Genomic DNA, 20,805 nt, shown 5'->3' on the forward strand with positions numbered 1-20,805 from the left:
GGTACAAAGTGTGCTCATTTTATACTCCTTGTTTCGTCGAACAAACATTTTTTGGTAATAACTATTTCTGAAATGTGAACGCAGAGTTCTTTTTCTGCCTAGCATTTTTTGGAAATTCCAGCTAACATTTCACTATTATTCCTTAAGTTAAATTGATCTTTTATTATTTTTTATCCTTATTTCTTTGAGAAAGATATATTCTTTTATATGTCTCTTCCCGATATCTCAACTTTCCTTATTCTTCGGGTTTTTCAAATTCTGTTCTGTATTTCAACCCTTTATATGTAATTGTTAAATACATTTTCATTATTCGCTGGTTTGGTTATATTTTGGTTCAGCAAAAAGCACACGAAAGTCTCCAGTTCATATCACCAAAATATAACTTCAGTATTTAATTTTTTTCCCAGCGTCGCATAATATTTATTGTTATTACCTTTTATTGGTTTAATATTCTTAATCTGGAAGCTTGAATTTCAAAAAAAAGGAACTTTTTACTTTCAGCTTTTATTTCTTTGCAATGCCCTTGCCGCTGTTTGGCAAATCGCACAAATCACCACCGGATATCGTCAAAAATTTGAAGGACTCACTGACACAACTGGAAAGATTGGAACGGGGGGACAAAAAAATTGAAAAAGTTGCAGAAGAAGTGAGCAAATCATTACAGGCAATCAAAGGTATCATTTATGGTCAAGAGAGTCAGGAGCCACACATGGAACAGGTTATTTAGCGAGAAATCTTGGTCCCTTCTTTTTTTGCGTTTTCCCTTTGACATAGATCCAGAATAAGTCCAAAATAAATGTGTCCTTTCAGGATCTTAATATTTGTTTTAAAAAATTTCATTTGCATTTATCCTAGACGAATACGATTTCTTGGTTATGCTGTTGGAATTTGTATGTTTGTATAATGTTGGTGGAGTTAAAGCTCGGATGATCGAAACCAAAGTAGACCTACGTTCTGTAAGTAATAGTTTTTACAGGTAGCGCAACTGGCTCAGGAGTCGTATAATTCATCCATTCTTCCGATGCTCATCCAGAACTTGATAAAGCTTGACTTCGAAGCAAAAAAGGATGTTGCACAAATTTTCAACAATCTCCTGCGTCGACAGATTGGAACACGTTCACCGACGGTGGAATATGTGCATACACGACCACAGATTCTTGAAGCACTTGTTAAAGGGTTAGTTCTTGACGTCTGCCATTTCAAATAGTATCAGTGAAATTCATCAAGTTTTGTCGAGTACATCGTTAGTTGCAGTCATATGATTATAGATGAAAGATTATAGATGAATTGCATTATTTGTTACGACAAACATAGGAATGGATGAATACGGAAATAAAGTTTCTTGAAAAACGCAGAAACGAATTTTTTTTCTTTTTTTGTAAGTAACAGGTGTTTTCGATGTTTGTTTTAACTAGGTTTGTACTTCGTTTGTATAAAAAACCACGAGAGTTTTTTATATAAACATGAAGCGGAAGTGGAAAATTCAGGCGAAAGTAGGATTTCCGTACTGATTCCCTCAGTGCCTTGTTGGGAATTATTGTATGGAGTCATTTTTGTTCTAAATTACGACTGACATGAGTAGTGGCAGAAGGATATGTTTTCTTTAACAAGGCAGGTAGATTGAACAAATAGGAATCGATGTTTTCACACAATTTGGAAGTTGATCGTAATGATTCGTTAACATTATTAATGATTTGTTCTATTAGTAAATCCCAAAATTATCTAATTTGCAGTGATAGGCATTTTTCTTCTGCAGGTATGAAACTCCTGAAATAGCTGTTACTTGTGGCAGTATGTTGAGGGAATGCATCCGGCATGAAAATCTTGCAAAATTGGTTCTTTATGGCAATGATTTTTACAAATTCTTCAGCTATGTTGAGGTTAGGTTTCTGCTTTTGCGAAATTGCTTTTACTATCGGTTGATAACTTCTAACGTTTCAAAATATCGATCGGTAGTCCATTGGTAATCGGTGTCTTCTCTCATATATGGCATGAGCTTTTAAGCGAACAGGTTCCGAACTTTAATGAAATCTCACTTTACCACTTCATTTTAATACAGATAGTGAATAATGTGCGAGCAAAGTAATATATATTTCCTTCGGAAACCACGGTAAATCTGATAAAATCTTGCCAATTTATTAATATCTAAACTAAATGAGTATAGTAAATGAAATTACTTGTGAATGATGTTATTGTTATTTGGCTTGCTGAACATGCATCGGCTAAAAAAAAAGAAGCGATTCGTTTTGGCAGTTGGTTCTTTGGAATTTTTACTATGGACAGGGTCATCAATGAGATGAAGTCTTAGTAATGAAATGAAGTTCCTAAACTATTTATTGGTTGAACTTCTGAATTAAAACCAAATCATACCTTCAATGACACGTCTCTTTGTTTCAGGTATCTACCTTTGACATCGCTTCAGACGCATTTTCGACATTTAAAGAATTAGTCACGAGACACAAAGCACTTTGTGCAGAATTTCTGGATAGCAAATATGACGAATTTTTCCAAGCCTATCAGAATTTGCTGAATTCAGAAAATTATGTTACAAGAAGACAATCTTTAAAGGTCTGTATTGTTATCATGGAATTTATGAATTATCAGCATGATTGTCTATAATTTAATATAAAACTGCAGAGAAATACTTTGACCGATGTTTAGTAGTCTAGTGATTTTTATTTCTTTCAGTTGTTAGGCGAGTTATTGCTGGATCGTCACAATTTTAATATAATGACGAGATATATTAATAATGCCGACAATCTCAAGCTCATGATGAATATGCTGAAGGAGAAAAGTCGTAGTATACAATTTGAAGCATTTCATGTTTTTAAGGTCCATTTTTAATTCTTAATATTTTTAAATTGCTTCGAAGAGAAGCGGAATTCAAGAAGTTTCTTGTCTCCTGGTAAATATTTTAGGGGACTCTTCATTAAGCAAGCTATTATGCCTACATCGAATTTATAGCTTTTCATATAGCAAACTCAAAATATTCCTCAAAATATTCCTCAGGGGGTTAAAGGCAAAAATAAAAGGTTTGAAATACTTTGATTATAATTTGCTGCATAACTTTGTTACCATTATGGCCACGATCAGTAAAGATTTATTTCAACGAGCAAATTATTACCACCCATAGATAGATTGAATCTTTCATTTTTCTAGGTTTTTGTGGCAAACCCGAACAAATCGAAGGCTGTTGCCGATATTTTATTGAGGAATAAGGAGAAACTGGTCGAGTTCCTTACTAATTTCCATACTGATCGCACAGAAGACGAACAGTTCAATGATGAGAAGGCTTATCTCATCAAGCAAATACAAGATATGAAAGCATGAGCTTTTTTTTCTTCACGTGTGTGTAAAGCAATTTGTTTTCATTTTTATTTAACTGAATGAAATGCTTTTCTAATTGCTCCATGATCTTATCAGGCTACCATTGTTTCCTTGCTTATAATTTCACTTCCTATTGTGATTAAATTTATAGTGAGATATCAGGATTCTCAGGATTATACGTATAATTTCTGGACAGGAGTGTTTACTTGAAGTTTTCATTAATAATGGTTAACGTGAGAGGTTGTTGGCTTTTCATCTTTAAATAAGAAAAAAGAACAAGATTGCACAGCAATGATATTTCTGCATAAATGTCTTTTCCTGTCCGAATTCGCTTAAATATAGAGAGGACTTGAATTATTGCCTGTAAATGATCTTTGGATATGATCTGGGAGCCTGTGCAGTTTTTATATTTTGCCTCAATTCTGCTCATATTATATTGTGCTGTATATGGAATAATTAGGCGAAATACTTTTTTAGTATCCCCCTGTCCAAGTTCCATTCCTCTAATTTAGGGGATAAAATTTCTCTCTCCAAACATAATAAGTCTTTCCGGAAATTTATTTCCCCTTTACGTTAAGTTATGCCTGTCAGTATGTTCTCATTCTCAGTAAACTTCCTCGATTTAGATTCAGCGTCATCTAGTATTTTCTTATTTTGTTTCTTAGTCTCTCCACTTTTTCATTTTGTTGCTACACCAGCTCGACCTTTTTACGTTTTGTAGAAATATTGTTCCGTATGTTACCTCAGATCTTTGATTAAATCAGTTGAGTTTCTTTAGAACTTTCCCTGATTCCTAATTGTTATTTCTAAGTGACAATGATTTCCTTTGATATGATTGAAATTGGAATCGTCACAGGATAGCTTTGTGAGACTGAAATCTACAAAGTACAGTGCACAGTTAATTCAGTTCCTTAGAGTGTTCTCTCTACCGTTGATGAACTAGTAGTAATGTTCATTGGTATGCTACATGTGTTATGTCATTACGCGCAGGAATTTCTGTTCTTTTTTCTTGTTAAGCAGGTAAAATGCACGAATTTTGTCAAAAATTCCGCGCATCCGTTATAATTTTTCGATTACCACATACTTGACCCTTATTTTTATAGTACTTAACAAGGACAAAGTTCCCCAGACGTTGAAGCAAACTCGTTTAGTATTCTTTATCACGTACTGAATCAGAGTTGGTAGTATCTGAGACTCTAAGGAAACCTTGGTCAAGCACCTTCATTTTTAATAGAATGACAATAAAAAGGATTTTACTGACTTAACCAGCACGTAAAAAGAGTCATAAATGGAGAGGGCCTGTGCATAAGAGTAGCCTACATCTCTTAGTTTAAAAAATAAATATGAAACTGAGGAAATTTCAGTGGTTGCCTTAGTCTCATAAAAGTCCAGCTCTCGCGATAAGAAACGACATCAGCTGGCATAGCTCTTACGTTGCTGACATTACGAAATGTATGGAAAAAGTGCATTAACCGGTTCGCAATGTCGAGGATAGAAATGTTAATTATGAAATCGGCTAGTTTTAACCAACAATGGAACTTTGAGTGAAGTGTTTTTGAACATTAAAATGTTTAGCCTAACGACGTGATGTTAATGACATCACGTCGTTGGGCTGCAAGGGGATTACATCACGGGACTGATTCAGCATAGGAGTAACTCGAAGTTCTGTCAAAATTACAAGAACTTTTTAGATGGAATTAAAAGATGAGATGAGGAAGGAAAGACGCTATCATAAACGCTGGCATAAGATACAGTGATGGCCAAAGATCAGGAATTGTTTTCTAAACTAGAAATACCTGGAATTAATCAAATAAAGTGTAAAAATAAGCACTGGGACATTCACAAACGTGTAATTCAAGGGGCTGCGAATCATTGTTGAAAGCATAACTTCTAAAAGATTCGAAATGTAATATATATGAAAATTTGAAAACTGATGTAGTGCCACTACTGGGATTTCATCACTTGTTTTTCTCCAGCTCATCTGTCGGTTATCGTCTTCGGAAATGACAAAACTTGCACTGCAGATATGTGAGAAAAAAAATCCAAAAACCTACGAATCTCGGCAAATTTTATTATGAAGCGATGAAATGGAAATGTGTGAAGAATTAAGCTCACGTACAAGTCCTGGGAACAACAAATTCAGTAACTCAACCACCAAAACTACATATGTCTTTGAGCGGGTAATCATTTCGACGGCTCATCAGGATGAGTCAAATGCAAATGTATCGGAAACCTGAAACAAACGAAAACTGAGAGATCATCAAATCAAACTGAAAAAATTATTTGCTAGGAAACCCACTTTTGCACCCTGCAGTTCCATTTGTTGGTCGACAATCTGAACCAGCTCTGATGGTGATGGCACTCGTCCACTTTCAAGCTTTGACCATATCTGTTCATCGCCCAAATAAATCTCGAACGCTCCTGTTGACATAAGAGAGCCTGAAGTAAAGAACAAACTAAAATAAGAACGAGAATTCTATTCCATATTTAATTTTGAATTCAAATAAATAAGCTCCCCGAACATAAAGTTACTCTTAAAAAAATCAGCTCAGAGATTTCCATCATTTCATTTCCAAAAAGATCAGTTCGCCAGTGAACACAAATCAGTTTTACTACCGAATCATTTTAAAACTAACAACTCAAAAAGCATGCAAAGGTGTGTCATTTTGATCAAAACACCTGAACAAATGTATCAAATAGTAAGTGATAGAGTAATATCGAAATTCCAATTTCTCAAAGATTGTTGTCGTTAAAACCAAACAACTAACTTTCAATAGTGTTAGAAAGAAGAAACAACATCATGCATGATGATACTTTATTGCTCAGAGCCCACGAGAAAATGCGCGGTGTCGGCTGTCCGATCGATGCGAATGGATCTTGCCCCATTACAATCAATACAATGAGCACTATCTTCCCCAATCCAATAATCTGAAACATATTTTCTGCAACTTTTGAAAATTTTTATTCAAAAATGTAGCACCACTGATAGATCGTTGATTGTATAGTTCTATTACTACTAAGTTAGTTTTTAAAATTCTAGTATGGTCCGAAACCACTTAACGAACATGATCAAAAACTTAACTTGCAAAACATTTCGTCGAAATTTAAATACCAAAGCCCAATCAATACTAAACAAGGATTCGCTAAATTTGTAGACCACGCACTTGATTCATAAAATTAGCTAGTCACTGCTTATTATCGGGCTTCTGCTGCTTAAGAAGTACGATGAAGTTCAATCTTTTTTCAGCCACATTTTAAATAATATTGACTTTTAGGCAGTACATGTAAAATGAAACAAAGAAATGATTTCCAACCTGTGCCAAAACATTTTTCCATGCTTTAGGTGAGTAATTTGCACCATCAATTCTCATTGAAGGATACTTCTCATGTATATAGCGAGAGAATTCATCAAATGCTTGCCGATAACCACATGAAACACTGCAATTATATGTTTGAAATCATAAAAGTAAGTGCCTTTCATGCAGGTATGATTCCTTTCCTGATATGAACTCAGCATGAACACAATGTACCATAATTTTACTGCATAAGATCAGGTTAATTGTAAACAAGGCATGCTGAAGTTAAAACCTGGCCAACTCTGTACTAAATAAATGGAAGTTTGGTGAAGATTATTTTTTGCAAAATTCTCCGAAATCGAAATGTAAATTTAACCAAAATAAAAATTTCATGCTAGGAAGTTTCTTAGTAGTATGTGGCGGTGGAGTAAACTGAGCTGATCCTTGCCTAACTCGAATGTGGTCGGCATCTTCCAACTTTTCACCAATTTTCTAGAACAGAAAGTTTTTTTGAAAATGCGGAAAAAAAATGGATCCAATTTATGATACAGGGAAGAAAACAGTCTGAATATTGACCCTGTAACTTGTAAAATAATTTGCCAACTGCTTCGCAGAAATATGTAAAGAAACCAACCTCATCATCGAATTCCTTTTTAAATACCTCATCGTCGTCATATTCATCTTTGGAATGTCCGTAGATATCTCGTAAGGATAAAAGCAGAGCTATGCCTAGGATAATCGTACCAATTTGGTCCGTAATCATCTAATACAACCTGAAATCACACTTCTATTCTTTAGTAGTCCAGCTAATACCCCAATTCACATACAAAAATAATTGGGTACAAACGAATAAGATGCTCATATTGCGGAGTTATATTAAAAGCAATTTACAGAACAAGGAATTATCGAGGATGGTAATGGCAGAACACATCTAACGTGCCATGATTCAGATGCGGATGTGTGTGTGTGTGTGTGTGTGTATGTGTGTGTGTGTGCATCACGGAATGAGAGGTATGTGAAGGAGAGATGATATTGCAGGTAAAACCAATCAAACCTGCTCTCCAACTACTCATGCGAAAGAAAAGGCAGTACCTCGGACAAAACATCCGAGAGCTAGAGCCCCGAGAACCGCGTTAAATCCGGCTTCATGTTGAAATCGAGGTAACAAACATATGTGGCCCGCATTTGTACTTTGTTGCTGGATATTTGGTGATAAGGTAGGGGCGTTTTCAGCGGTCAAAAGTCATTGCACTGTCAGAGATTGATAAGAGCTTTGTGATCTGATGTTGCAGTCAACATGCATATATTATACATTACTTTGGTTAATCCTAAGGAAGTTCTCTCTCTCTGTGATGTGAACTGTAATATTTTGAAATGACAATAACATTACTTATTCCTATTAATGGATTATATTTGACGTTTTTGTTATTATCCCCGAATGATTTGACCATCTTTTTTTTCGAGTTTTGGAAAAATAATTTCCTCACTGATCATTAGATTGACGCTGCGAACGGGAAGGTCATGGATCGTGAACGACGCGAACTGCGAAGTTGGTCAATAGAACCACGCGATCGACGTGTGCATGCAGTAAGCCCAATGCATTTGCAGGAAGGTCGAATTCTCAACTCATTGCTTCATGAGGCTCATAATATTTCCACTTCAAGCAATAAAATAAATGCTCATCAAGGTTTGTAGCTTTTCATTCTTTCCATTTTAAATTTAAATTTGCTCTTCTGTATGGAAATATTATCTTAGGTTCTTATCTTTGAATTAGCTATTGGGACATATCAGTGCTTCGGTTGGGTCAGATAATAATGCTTGCTAACTCACATGAATGCCAAAGCGTTTCTCATTAGCACGCTGGCTTTTCCAAATGTATTTGGGAAATATGGAATTTCGAACAAGAATGAAATTTTCTTGGCTATTATAGTTGGAGGAAACTGAAATAATTGGGCTTTTCTCTCCGATTTATTTCATTTTTTTCTGTCGGGTTCATTCCATTCAACTGCGCCACTTGTTTTTTGAATAAATTTCCAAATGATATTAATTAGATTGAGTTAGATCAGTTCTTTTTGATATTATCTACATATTATTATTGTTTGTAGTGGATGACACTGAAATTGATGGAGTGGAAGATACCAAATTACAGCAGATGATTAGCAAATACCAGTCACAAGTAATTCAGCAACAGCAACAGCTGTCAAATCGAACTAATCATGAACTTATCAAGTAAACACCTTCTAAATGTGTCTTCAGTTTTTCTGGCCTTGAAAGATCTTATATCTGACGGAAAGGAAATTCTTATGCTTATTTCCAATTGCTTCGATTCTTCTAGGAGCAAAAATGCAAGAAGTTGGTTATTTTTACTTTATTAGGCACGTGGTATTTTTAAAATTTCATCGCAATAGCAGGCAGCAACGGCCAGCTTATTTTTCTATTAATAGGATCCAGCTTATAGAAGATACATTGTGCTAGTTTATTTTTGGAAGTTGTGCTCTTTTATTGCAGGAGCTTTGCAACTTCGTCTGCAGCCGCTGCTCAACAGCAAATGCCATTGATGAGTCATTCACAGCCATGTCTTATAGCAATCAACGACCAGAAAAATGAACTGTGTGTTTGCTAAGTTATTTTGATAATAATTTCATTTTAATTAATAGCACTTACGACTCTGCAGCTCACTGCTGTTTTGCTTAATCCGGTTGCTAGTAAGACGAGTTTACAGCCCATGGAAAATTATAAGACTGCGTAATACTGCTAAGTATTGTGACATGATGAACTCTTTCCACTGAATTGCATTATTAATTTATCATTATCCTAAAAGTGTAAACAAGTTGAGATTTCAGAGTCACAGAATCTGCATCGCCAGTTTATCATCCCAATCCACCATTTGATGGGATCGAACATACAAATTTAAAAGCACAACTAATTGCTAATCAAAATTTAATTCGAGCATTACAAGATGAAAATTCTGCCCTGAAGCAACAATGCGATTTCTTAACTGTCAAAGCCAATCGTCTACAACAGGTGCTTTTCGTATTTAATTTTTTTCATGTCTTTGAAGTTTGACTTCTTAGGAGTTATTCGTTTTTTATTATTCATTTTTTAGGAGTTATTCATTCCACTTCCATTTCTATCACTTGTGGTACAAGCATTTTCTGTCGGTAAATCATTAGTTGGCTAGTTTTAATAGCCTTCATTTTTCTAAGCTTAGATGTTTTAGCACTAATCTTTGGTTTTTAAAGTTGGAAAAAGCCTATGAGACTATCGAAAAGGAGTATGAAAATTTGACGGCACAGAAAGAGAGGCAGGACAACCTTGAGAAAGCGGCACGTATGAAAATGGAGCAACAGATATCGAGGTCTGCTCAGAGTTGATGAAACAGTGAATTCCTTATGTTTGAATTTTTATTTTCATATGTCTTGTTTTTTGGATTATAGTGTTATACTTCCTTTTTTGTTACAGTCTTACATAGGTAACTTTTATCATTATTCACTAAAAATAGGTATGCTTCTGAAAACGAAATGTTGCGAGCGAAAATTGCGGAATTAATACGAAGAATACAGGCGGAAGATCAGTCAGAACAAATTAACAAGCTTAATTTGTTGCTCAATGAAATCATCCCCCAGAGTTTGTTCATTTCTGATATGCCTTGAATCTGTGTCTTTGGGAAAGATATCTGAGTAGATTAGAATAATTCACTATAGTTTTACAACTCTATTGCTTTACAGATAACTTATTTTCTTTTTTTCCTGTTGTAGTTGAAGTTTTTCCTATTTCCTTTCGAGTGAGTGAAATCTCTAGTTTTTTATAAAACTTGCATTCTTCTTCAGATAAAGAATTGATGACATGTAAGGAGCGACAGAAAATGGATATTGAAGCATTGGAAGTTACTTTGAAGGATCAAAGGAATCACATTCAAGTTTGCTTTTCACTTTTTTTTTTTTGGTGGGTCATTCTTTTTTTAGTTTCTTCTTTTTAGATTTTGGAGAAGGCTCTGGGAAATGCACAAGAAAAAGCATGGAGGAAGGAAAAAGAAGTGGAGGAGCTCACAGAGAAGGTAGAAAGGGCCGAGTCGTTGCAAAAAGCTGTTGAAGTTTGTTACTCTTTTATTGTCACTCCAAAAATGTTTCTATTCTTACTTCCTAGTGCACTTGGCTTTAAGCAAGCTTTAAATTCCACAATTACTCTCAGAAATCAATGTTTGATAAGCGATCTCGAGAAGATGAATGGAACCGTGAAAGGGCACAACTTGAGATGGAAAATGCGCAACTGAAAATGCAGTTGGCTAAAGAAAGTGTTTCAGTTGGAGTGAAAAAGGGTTCGAGTGCTAGAAATCCAGAAAGTGATGAGTTGACAAAACTCAAAAAAACTCTTCATGCGAAAGGTCCTTTTTCACAGATTGAGCAGCAGAAATATATGTCGTAATTCTCTTAAGCCTGGAAATTTCTTATCAGAGATAAAGGAAAGGTTTTTATTTTTGTGTGCGTGTTTCATCACTTTAAGATTTTCCCTGTTCAGAGGATATTATTGCTCAGCTGGAAAAGAATGTTATTGAACTAGAAGCCAAATTTCACGAAGAAATGCAGCGAAATAAAATGGCAATAGCTACACAGTCGGATACACTGTGAGTTTACCATCTCTGAAATCTTCAGCTTCATGACATATCGGAAGACGTATCCATTTTTCGTGAGTCTTCATCTTAATCCAAATCTTATATTTGTCGATTTTACTAAAATTTTTCAAGCTCGGGCAAACTTAAAAAGATGGAAGAAGAAAAAAGTGAAAAAGATCGTAAGATAGCAGAATTAACGGAAGAGAAAGAAAGACTATCCGAAAAACTGGAAGACGAGCGCAAAAGTTCAGAAAGCAGAACAAGTTTGTTGGAAAGAGAAATTGATCGCATTAGGAGTAGTGATGATCGCAGGTGTGTTGTTACTTTTTATTTACTAGCATTAATTTCAAGATTTGAACTTTTATTGTAGTCCGTCCGTAACTTCTGCACTTATTGTCTCATCAACGTGACTTCTAATTTTTTTTTCGAATTTTGTTTTTAAACTTATCGTATCTAGGTTTCGCGAAGATATGGCGCGCATGGAACAAATGCGTCTGAAAATTGCTGATAGACGCTGTTTTACAACAGAACGTTCCCGTAACCGGTATTTTTTTGTGATTTATACAAATTGGATTAAAGGCAAATTTTATTCATATGCAACCTTAGTTTTTTAAGCTCTAAATCACAATGCAGTGTTAAACTAGTACATTTGCGAAGATAAGGATTGCACAGTAGCAGCTTTTATTTGTTACTTTTATTTAAAGGACCTGTTCAAGCAGTACTGTTAACATTCGTTACAATTTCATCGTAAATTGTATATTCTTTCGCAATCCTTTTATTGTAATAATAACCGTAATATTCAAAAGTTTTAAGCTACCAACATAGTTCTGGTTTATCAAAGCCTAATGTCTAGTCTTTCGGCACTGTTACCTTCTATTTATATCAGTGGTTCCCAATTTTTTCTTGACAAGGGACCACTTTGGCTTATTTATTTGCAGCAGGAACCATAAGGTAAAATGAAAAATCTTGTATTCTTGGGAAGTATTTTACACAATGTAACGCAGATTGTAAATTCCTCTTTATTTCCACCTTAAACCAATTAGATGAAAGACAATATTAACGTCACATAATCATTAGGAATTACAAAACACTAACGTATAATGCCAATCACAAAAATATCGCTACGAGATAATTTTTATGACACCAATCTCGAGAATAAAAGAAAGAATGTCCTGCTCTCTGCATGTATATCCGTCAAGGATTAGTTTTAGATTACAAGAATTAGCGCTTTTGTTAGCTTATACGGACAAAGCACTCTTTGTTAGCGCACATTGATTTTTAATCTTAGTTACGATCCAGCATAGTATATGCAAATTAGCATTTCACTACATATTCACTTATGATTCTGTATATGTTTCTTCCGCACGGAACTTCGCGTCTATTCATGACACAAAATTAGAAATAAATTTTGTTAAATTGAAAGCAAACTTTGATCAAAACTTCTAGTATACTAGTTAAATTTAGAGGAACATCATAATACAAAAAAAAGGAACATACATTTTAATAGCCCTCGTGAACCATATTTTAGTTCTCGCGGACCACTGATTGGGAAGCACTAATTATACGAATGGACTATAATTCCATTAGCTTACTGCACCTAAAACTGACTTTAATCATAATACTGTCTAGATTATAGTCCTAACATCCGATTGTAATTATTTCAGATGCGTACATCATGGGCGAACATCATCCGGGACACGCGCCGGATTCGTTCATGTACATTTGAGAGCAAATTCAGCAACAGCACTTCTACCTACCGACTTGCATCTTTCACCAGATGCCCTTCCCACATCATCCGACATACCATTAGATCTGTCAAATGATAGTAGTGCTACTTCTGCTACTTGTTCAACCAGCAAAGCTTTAATAACGTTCCCTCATTCCTCATCATGTCAAGAGGAGATATTCGCGGATCAAAACGCTGCTTCTACTGATGCGAAGGGAATATACGGCGCAAGTCTGAATGGCTATACACGACCAATTTCAATACCACCGCATTATGATTTGACGTTTTCTGATAATGAAGGTATATATTCTAGAATTTCGAATCGACCAGTTGAAAAATCAAATGCTATCGTTGCCGCTACCATCGTTAATGAAGAACTTTGCCGAAAACAGATTTCAGCCGAGGAGATCTGGGATGTTTAAGTTCTTGAAATACTTTTGTAGGGATGTGTAAAATTTTCTTTAGATGATATCCTAATAAGTCGATTCTAAGCTTTGCTATACGTGGTTTCACAGCATAACTTTTTTACTAGGTAAGGGAACGTGCAAAAAGTTGTAATAAAAACTCGCCTTTTTATGCAAAAAAAAGCTTTAGCTGATTGAAAGAGAATATTTTTGCCTTATCAGCAAACGTTTTTGGATTGGTAATCATGAATCAGTAAAACTTCACGTGTTAAAGAAGCAAACTTATGTTGGCTTTGATCGTATGGACGCAAGTGATTGAAAACAGATGTAATTGCCATCCGAAATAGTTCAGCATTTTGAATGTATAAAGCTTTAGTTAGAAAAGTTTTAGTTCTCCCGTGGAATCAGCTGGATCCATAAAATCTTTAGCGAGATAAATCTGACTGAATTATGAATACTTGAATTATTAATCGCAACATGTCGTAACGATAGTTTGCGAATTTCTTGATCCTACGTATTACGAAGTGTTTCATGTGTATGTCTGCGTCGTCCGGTGTAAATCGCTCATATGTTTACTTTATTTATTTTTCATGCGTTATATCTTTGAAAGAATAAGCCAAGAACAGATTTTTTCCTCTAGTATTTTTCAAAATCATGGTCATTCTTACTACTTTTGGACTATTTCCTGTTCTTAATAGTGTTACATTGCCGTAATAGGTTTGTTTTTATAAAATTTGTACTATAGGATTATGCAGTAATCCGAGGATTCATATGTATTTCATTTTTAAACAGATGGACTGAGAAAAAAGGATAAAAAATTTCCTCAGTGTGAAATCCTGATCATGAATTTTGGTCAGGATTTCGTTTAAGATTTCTTGTCTTTGTTGAATCATTCTTTTTATATGTGCCGTCTCTTTAGTCTGCTAAAGCATCGTAATTTTCATGGACGTAACACCGATTTTGATAAACGTTGTGCATTCATATAATCGAATTCTTTGAAGAAAGGAAGCTAGAGGAAGAGAATTCGCAGAGAGAATTCAGTAACTTTTAGATTAAGATTTGGAAAATATGAAATCGATTTTATCATCGTTCATGGAAACAAATTCTTGTCTTGACGACAAATGATCCTAACAAATGATATGGAACAGAACGAGATGTATTTATGAGCAAATGATTTGTTAGTTTCATCTTTGTTTTAATACTGCGGGTTGCTACTTGACCATTGTTATGCAGTTTTTCATCTTTCTTCATCTTCAAGTGCTTTGTTCCTCCTCATCTTTTCTTTCCATGGATACCTTAGTTACGTCTCCCTTTTGTTGGGCACTGTACATATTGGAAATGAGCAGTGAATTAAAGTTTGCAACTTCTGATGCATCACTCTTATAAAATGCAAAAGAAATAAAGTTGTTTGGTATTAACATAAGAGTAACTACATGAATATAACGAAGATAGCGACAGAATTGCATTAGGCAAGGGTAACTGCATGTAAATGACGAGAGAACTGTATTAAGATAAAGGTAGTTGCATGAAGGTAACGAGAGAACTTTTATGTTGATTACCTGAGATAGGTATCCAAATAGATTTGACAAGCTTCTCGTTTCAAACCTAAGTACGTCTACATTCGCAAATGGCGAAAGGTGGGGAGATTCTCGCCATTTCCATTGACAGTTTTATTTATCAAAGATTCTTTGCACTCATTTCAGAGTTTGGAGAGTTGTTCTAGGCAAAAGTTGAATTGTTACCGTGACATTTCTTAATATCAGTTCAAGGCAACTTAGTTCTTCCATCGGATGTTTTTTGATTTTCTTTTTCAAAGGATATAAATTTGATGGATCAGTATGAAGAAGCGATTGTATGTGTAGCTGATATGTGCTTTATAGAAAAATGCCGAAATATCAGCACACTCAAATTTATGAAGACTTTTTGGATTCCATTTTTTGAATTCTGAATTCCGAGCGGGTCTGAAGTTTAAGAATTTTTCTGAACGATCAGTGACGTTTTTTTCTTCGCATCATCACGCTTTAACACATAAGCATTGTTTATTGTTACATGTAATTTGATCGGTTCGCCGACCACATCAGGCCACCAAGCAATGCTCATACCAGAAAGAACATTACCCAAACCATCAGCAAAACCCTGCTTTATGGGAAAACATTTCGTCAACATTTCCATCGCAGTGATAGAGTAATGAAAGTGTCATATATGAGCTGCTCTTGGCTACCCATTCATTTCATCACCTCCTTCATTTTTATCACTAATGCCGTTTGCAACGGTAAGGTTAATGGTAAGTTTCTTCGAATAATTTTTTTCAAATATTTCATCACATTTAAGTCAGAAGAAATATCATGCACGAGACAGAAAGCTGGCTATCACACAGCAGCTGCGAAGGATTCTCTCACAATGCTTGAAGGATTTTCTCTCAAAACATATTCAAAATGTTGGTAGTTTTAAGTCAAAAAAGAGAAGTTTTTTATGAGAAATTTTGGATTATTTTACAAAAGCTCTACATGAAGTACGGTCATAGGTGTGGGAACGAATCATTTGGATCCATGTAAATGTCGATCTGCGAATTTTGGAGTTGATGTTTTAGCTGGTGAATTAAAAAGTCCCGGTTATCCTATCAATTACTGTAACAATTTAAACTGTAAATATGAGGTTTGTGGTCCTTTTAAATATGGAACGTAAAATTCTATTGGAGTATTAAAAGGATAAGGAATAAAAAGGAAAGTGATCTGGTAACATTATAACACACGATTTTTTATTTTGTTCCCTCCTCAAATTTGTATTTTAGAATTCTTCGAATGTGTCTGCAGAAAGCTTCTCAACAAATCATTTTCAGATAGATGCAGTCCCGGGTCAGTCAATTCATTTGTCGATCGTTTCTTTTGAAACTGAATTACGACATGACTTACTTGAGATTCATCAAACATTCATCTTTGCGAACAATCAGTATTCGGCCCGTATTGCCATGTATGTAATTCGAAGAAACCTTCATATTTTTGGTTTTTTTTCTATTTTCAGAGGAGAGGATTGTGTATATTGTTGCTTCTTTTTGCCATATTCGCTCTTCCCGTAAAATTCTCTTGTACGTTCGTTCCGATAGAGTTAAACAACATAGAAACGCCAAAGAACATATACCTTAAAAGTTTTTAGTAAATTGTTAAAACACTGTTGCATATTTGCCAGTAAGTATTTGCCTGAAGATTGATGTGGATAACTAATAAGCGATATAATGAACGATGAAATACGCCTTGTAAGTGCTAATGACGATTAGCTGATAACATGTGAAATAGAGGCTAAAGGCTAAAGAATAAGCGATAAGAAAATTATTTTCAATTTCTTATTTCCTCAACAATTCAATAAAAAGGTTGTTAAACTTGGAAAAAACTCAGGTTATCCGGGAGAGACATCGGCTGGCCATCATTTGCATCTTCTACCAGCAGTGGATTCATCCTGAAATTCATTACCGATAGTACAGAAACATTCGGTGGATTTCATGCTAGCTTCAACAGGATCAATGTCACTTCATCAAGTACGCTATGTTTATAATTTCCAGTTTTCCTTTGCTTCTACAAAAGACCAATGTTTTTTCACAGCTTACATGAGCGGGGGAGAAGGGAGACCAAAGAGACCAGTTGAAACCTAGGCTTTTATACTTTTTTTAATCTCAAATTAAGCTATCAGTTTAGTTAAGGGACTTCCTTATCTTTATTAATTCAATTCAACCACATTGACTGTCGGAAAATACAATTTGTTGACTTCGTTTGTTAGCGATATAGATTTATTCGAGATACATATTGTCTCATATAGTACGCGGTAAATTGGTGAGTAGTGATAAATGAGTTATGCAATAAGCAAACAATACGATCAACTAAAAAATTCCTTGTCGTTGCCTTCGATAATAGTTGACTGTCACTTTATTGATAGGTTGCATAATGATTGAGATATAAGAGTTCGTCCTTCCTTGAGCTGGAGTATGGTACAGGGCATGGATTCCAATGCGAAGAGAACGTTGTAGTACGTTTGATTTTAAAAAGTGACTGTGTAGGATTTTTCCACACGTATATGTCTAGGATTAGAGGAAAAGCTTTTGCAAGCTCCACCGGGATTATCATGGAGATATGGCTGCCTCTTGGTACGGTTTATTGTGCAGCCACGAAAGATACTGAGTTGTTTCTGTGATATTTCTAGCATTGTTAGCTTATATTCTCCTCATTGCCTTAATTTTACTTTAGAGGATTTCATCATCCATATCTGATAGATATCGTAAAAATTTTATTTAAACATAACTTCGACTTCGGTAATCCGACATGCATGCGACAAAGTCACTTGGCCATGATTGTTTTAACATGAGTATTTCGGAATTTGAGCATTTAGATACATGTTTTTTTGGTCTATCTCAGCCTATTTCTCATCAGCAATTTCATTGAACTCTTAAATTTAACTATTCAAATATTTATTTGGCTGCTCTGTATTCTGTATATTTTCTGTCTTCATTGATTTGATTATTTCGGTATTATATGTATTATAGCCAACTCCTGTCCGCCATTCTTCTTTGAGGCGACGAGTGAGGACAGAGCATTGCCTAGTCCGCCAATCAATTTCGCGTATTTCACTGGTTGTGCTTATATGCTGAATACGAGTGAAGGTCGCAGTATAAAACTGAGTCTAAAATCGCTCGCTTCTAGGGTCAAATTTATCGTTTATGAAACAGAAAACTACCAAGTTCCAACGGGTCACACTATTTCTCCATTATCTGAGTAAGTATGATTAATTGGAAAACACTTTTGAACAAATAAAAACCTACTCTTTTTTGATTAGTGTAGAAAGTGATCTGAATGCTAGCAAATTTTCTGAATAACTGTCTGGCTGTCATCCGGATAACTTTTTGGTTGTCCCACAGGAACGTTGGATTGATGGATTCGTTCCCGAAAGAAATAATATCGCGGAGCAGTTCCATATTGATACGGGTAACAGAAGTGCAACGGGAATTGTTTCCGGCTAGAGCACGTGGCAAATTCTTATTTGAAGCTCAGTTCAGTCGCACTGACAGCCGTAAGTTTTGATTTCATCGAAAATTAGCTTTATATGAAGTAATTTTGTTGCTTCCAAACTAATTAGCCTGGTTTTTTCTCAGTGACTTGTACTATTTCTTTTATACCCATACACTGTGAAAACTGTGAATTATTATTTAACAATCAAAAGAAATAAAAGTGATTATTATTCAGCATGCAAATGTTTCCCGAAGAGTTGTACTATTCGAATTGATCGTCCAACAATACTATCCTCTCCCGGGTTCCCTGTTGAATACTGTGATAAATTGGATTGTGAAATAGAGCTTCAGCTTGACCAATATGCTATCGATTCAACCCATCATAATGCAATAATCATAGAAATTCATGCTTTCAATCTAGAACACGGTTCCGATTTCGTGCACTTCTTGGACAGATCGAAGCATTCATCCAGACATTTGATAAGGTACAGTGCAAAGCGATTCGCGAACCACTCACTGATAAGCCATTTTTAATATCATAAATACTTGCATATTTTCATCACTTGAACAAGCCTTTAATTAGCGTTAATGCTTTCTGCCTAAAATGCGTTTTTTTACCTATCCATTCCATGATATCAGTGACGGTATGAGAAGAAAAGAGAAAAGTTGCAAATAGTTGGCTGCTTTGTCAGCACCTGTCATTTCTATCCACTCATGTTTTACCCTGTTTCTTGAATTCCTGCGGGTTCATGTTGAGGATTCATGGGCTGCTTTGCTTTTTTTCACTCTTATAAACCATATTTAAATGCTGTGAAGGCTGGAATTCTATTAGTAATGCAAGAAAATTGCAAATACAATAAATAAATTGAAGCTTGAATAAATGTTGCAGTCGCACTGGTGAATTATCAACAAGTCGTAACAAATTTTTCACATTCTGCGGGGAAAGTGCCGTGCTACGAATGATTACTGATTCAACGGTCACAAATAATGGCTTTAATATGACTATTAGCGCCATCCAAAAGAAAGACGGTAATTATAATTCCTTGTTAAATTATTTAACTTTAATAAAGTTTTCGTTCTATCAGCGATTTGCAAAGAAAATAACAAATAGAGACACGAAAAAAGCAGGCAAATAAAAAATGAATCATAATATTAATTCAGTTGACATTAAAATAGTTCGTTAAAAGAGACATTCAATGATGTAAAGACACATCTTGTGTGAAAAGTGTCTTTTCAGACACATCTTGTTTCAAAGACACATCTTGTGTGAAATTGCCTAAAATTTAAGATTGTCGATGTAAGGGTGAAGCACAACCATTGGAATTTTCATCATCAGCAGGAAAGTTTTCATTTATTTCACCTGTGGATTGTGGCTTCCTCGACTGCTTCTTCCAGTTTAACCGTCCTATAACTGTAAGTTTCAATCTATCAGATAAAAGCCGTTGACAAATGCTCAACAATGAAATGCAATTAAAAGTGTTCAACAGTAAGACAAATGATTAATTTGAGCTAAATATTTATTGAAAGTTTGACAGAATGTTTGAAGTACTTCCAATGATAAAACTGTGCGCTAATAGCTTCACAAATATTGAAGGCTTTGGATACGGATCGCATACGACTGGTAGTAAATGTAACTTACACTTTTAAGAATGGGGAAGAAGAATTTTTGGAGGTGTTGACAAGCATCAATAATTACAATATCATCCCGTCACATCTCAATGAACGAGACATTACTGTGTATGCTTACATATAAATTTTTCAAAATATGCTTTGAGTAGGAACGCAACCCTAAGTTTCAATTTCATTTGCCCAGTTCGTCACATGTTGGATTAGGATCAAATATCTGTGAAACAGTCATCCATATCCATTCTACTTCCACAATGTTTATATTTCCATCCCTGATTACTATTTTTGATGCTGAAAGCGATGCACTGAACAATACCACAAACATTATTGAAGAGAACAATACATATGGAATCTGACTGATTTATTTAGCATATGTATATAATGGGAGACCAGATATTAATGTAATTAAAATGAAAGAATAAATGGAAAGTATGTAGAGATGACGAAACATCAGGATTAGGAATTTGAAATTCAGCGTTAGAAGAGAAAGTAGAAACGATAATTGTTGTATGTAGTGGGAATACTTTGGCACAATATCAAGAAAATCAGAGAATCTGGAAATGATCTAAATTTAGGTGAATAACTGGAAAGCATTGGTAGACAGGCTTGTTTCCAAAAATAACTTACTGTTTGTTTCATAACAAATGGGTTATGAGTGTTCACATTCCTAGAATTGCAATATTTTGAATCAAAATTTATAGTAAGCCGTACAATCATTCATATAAAAATTACAACAATTTGTGAATGATAATAATAATAATAATAATAATAATAATAATAATAATAATAATAACAATAATAATAATAATAATAATAATAAT

General features: G+C 34.7%; 5 protein-coding genes across 5 annotated transcripts; 3 read left to right on the forward strand and 2 right to left on the reverse strand.

Moving 5' to 3' along the window:
* Nucleotides 1-493: 493 nt before the first annotated feature.
* LOAG_01985 (Cab39 protein) lies at nucleotides 494-3,458 on the forward strand. Its single transcript, XM_003137523.2, has 6 exons — nucleotides 494-718; nucleotides 977-1,176; nucleotides 1,757-1,880; nucleotides 2,398-2,568; nucleotides 2,689-2,832; nucleotides 3,160-3,458. Exons 1-6 carry the CDS (start codon nucleotides 518-520, stop codon nucleotides 3,328-3,330), a joined length of 1,011 nt encoding a protein of 336 aa, XP_003137571.1. The 5' UTR covers nucleotides 494-517; the 3' UTR covers nucleotides 3,331-3,458.
* A 2,069-nt stretch (nucleotides 3,459-5,527) lies between these two features.
* LOAG_01986 (hypothetical protein) lies at nucleotides 5,528-7,386 on the reverse strand (the record flags this gene model as incomplete). Its single annotated transcript, XM_003137524.1, has 6 exons — nucleotides 5,528-5,560; nucleotides 5,627-5,766; nucleotides 6,096-6,255; nucleotides 6,642-6,765; nucleotides 7,000-7,115; nucleotides 7,258-7,386. 6 exons carry the CDS (start codon nucleotides 7,384-7,386, stop codon nucleotides 5,528-5,530), a joined length of 702 nt encoding a protein of 233 aa, XP_003137572.1.
* A 730-nt stretch (nucleotides 7,387-8,116) lies between these two features.
* LOAG_01987 (hypothetical protein) lies at nucleotides 8,117-13,570 on the forward strand. The gene is made up of 13 exons (XM_003137525.2): nucleotides 8,117-8,310; nucleotides 8,729-8,852; nucleotides 9,132-9,233; nucleotides 9,467-9,647; nucleotides 9,866-9,981; nucleotides 10,126-10,250; nucleotides 10,454-10,542; nucleotides 10,603-10,716; nucleotides 10,815-11,007; nucleotides 11,142-11,247; nucleotides 11,368-11,547; nucleotides 11,693-11,779; nucleotides 12,900-13,570. The coding sequence occupies exons 1-13, from the start codon at nucleotides 8,145-8,147 to the stop codon at nucleotides 13,381-13,383; spliced, it is 2,067 nt and encodes a 688-aa protein (XP_003137573.1). The 5' UTR covers nucleotides 8,117-8,144; the 3' UTR covers nucleotides 13,384-13,570.
* A 1,605-nt stretch (nucleotides 13,571-15,175) lies between these two features.
* LOAG_01988 (hypothetical protein) lies at nucleotides 15,176-15,537 on the reverse strand (the record flags this gene model as incomplete). Its single annotated transcript, XM_003137526.1, has 2 exons — nucleotides 15,176-15,326; nucleotides 15,362-15,537. The coding sequence occupies 2 exons, from the start codon at nucleotides 15,535-15,537 to the stop codon at nucleotides 15,176-15,178; spliced, it is 327 nt and encodes a 108-aa protein (XP_003137574.1).
* Nucleotides 15,538-15,765: 228 nt separating this feature from the next.
* LOAG_01989 (hypothetical protein) lies at nucleotides 15,766-20,111 on the forward strand (the record flags this gene model as incomplete). The annotated part of the gene is made up of 10 exons (XM_020445908.1): nucleotides 15,766-15,802; nucleotides 15,890-16,020; nucleotides 16,205-16,335; nucleotides 16,758-16,897; nucleotides 17,897-18,125; nucleotides 18,269-18,420; nucleotides 18,594-18,843; nucleotides 19,248-19,387; nucleotides 19,647-19,771; nucleotides 19,953-20,111. 10 exons carry the CDS (start codon nucleotides 15,766-15,768, stop codon nucleotides 20,109-20,111), a joined length of 1,494 nt encoding a protein of 497 aa, XP_020303686.1.
* Nucleotides 20,112-20,805: the final 694 nt, after the last annotated feature.

Source organism: Loa loa (genome assembly GCF_000183805.2).
Source record: "Loa loa unplaced genomic scaffold supercont3.6, whole genome shotgun sequence".
Lineage (NCBI taxonomy): Eukaryota > Metazoa > Nematoda > Chromadorea > Rhabditida > Onchocercidae > Loa > Loa loa.

Bases quoted from the DNA above. Each gene is read 5' to 3' on its own strand.
- LOAG_01985 (XM_003137523.2), top strand. From the start codon at position 518: ATGCCCTTGCCGCTGTTTGGCAAATCGCACAAATCACCACCGGATATC. The intron at 719-976 runs GTTATTTAGCGA...TAGTTTTTACAG, and splicing joins AGGAGCCACACATGGAACAG to GTAGCGCAACTGGCTCAGGA. The intron at 1,881-2,397 runs GTTAGGTTTCTG...TCTTTGTTTCAG, and splicing joins AATTCTTCAGCTATGTTGAG to GTATCTACCTTTGACATCGC.
- LOAG_01987 (XM_003137525.2), top strand. From the start codon at position 8,145: ATGGATCGTGAACGACGCGAACTGCGAAGTTGGTCAATAGAACCACGC. The intron at 10,543-10,602 runs GTTTGCTTTTCA...TCTTCTTTTTAG, and splicing joins ATCAAAGGAATCACATTCAA to ATTTTGGAGAAGGCTCTGGG. The intron at 11,008-11,141 runs GTCCTTTTTCAC...TTCCCTGTTCAG, and splicing joins AAAAACTCTTCATGCGAAAG to AGGATATTATTGCTCAGCTG.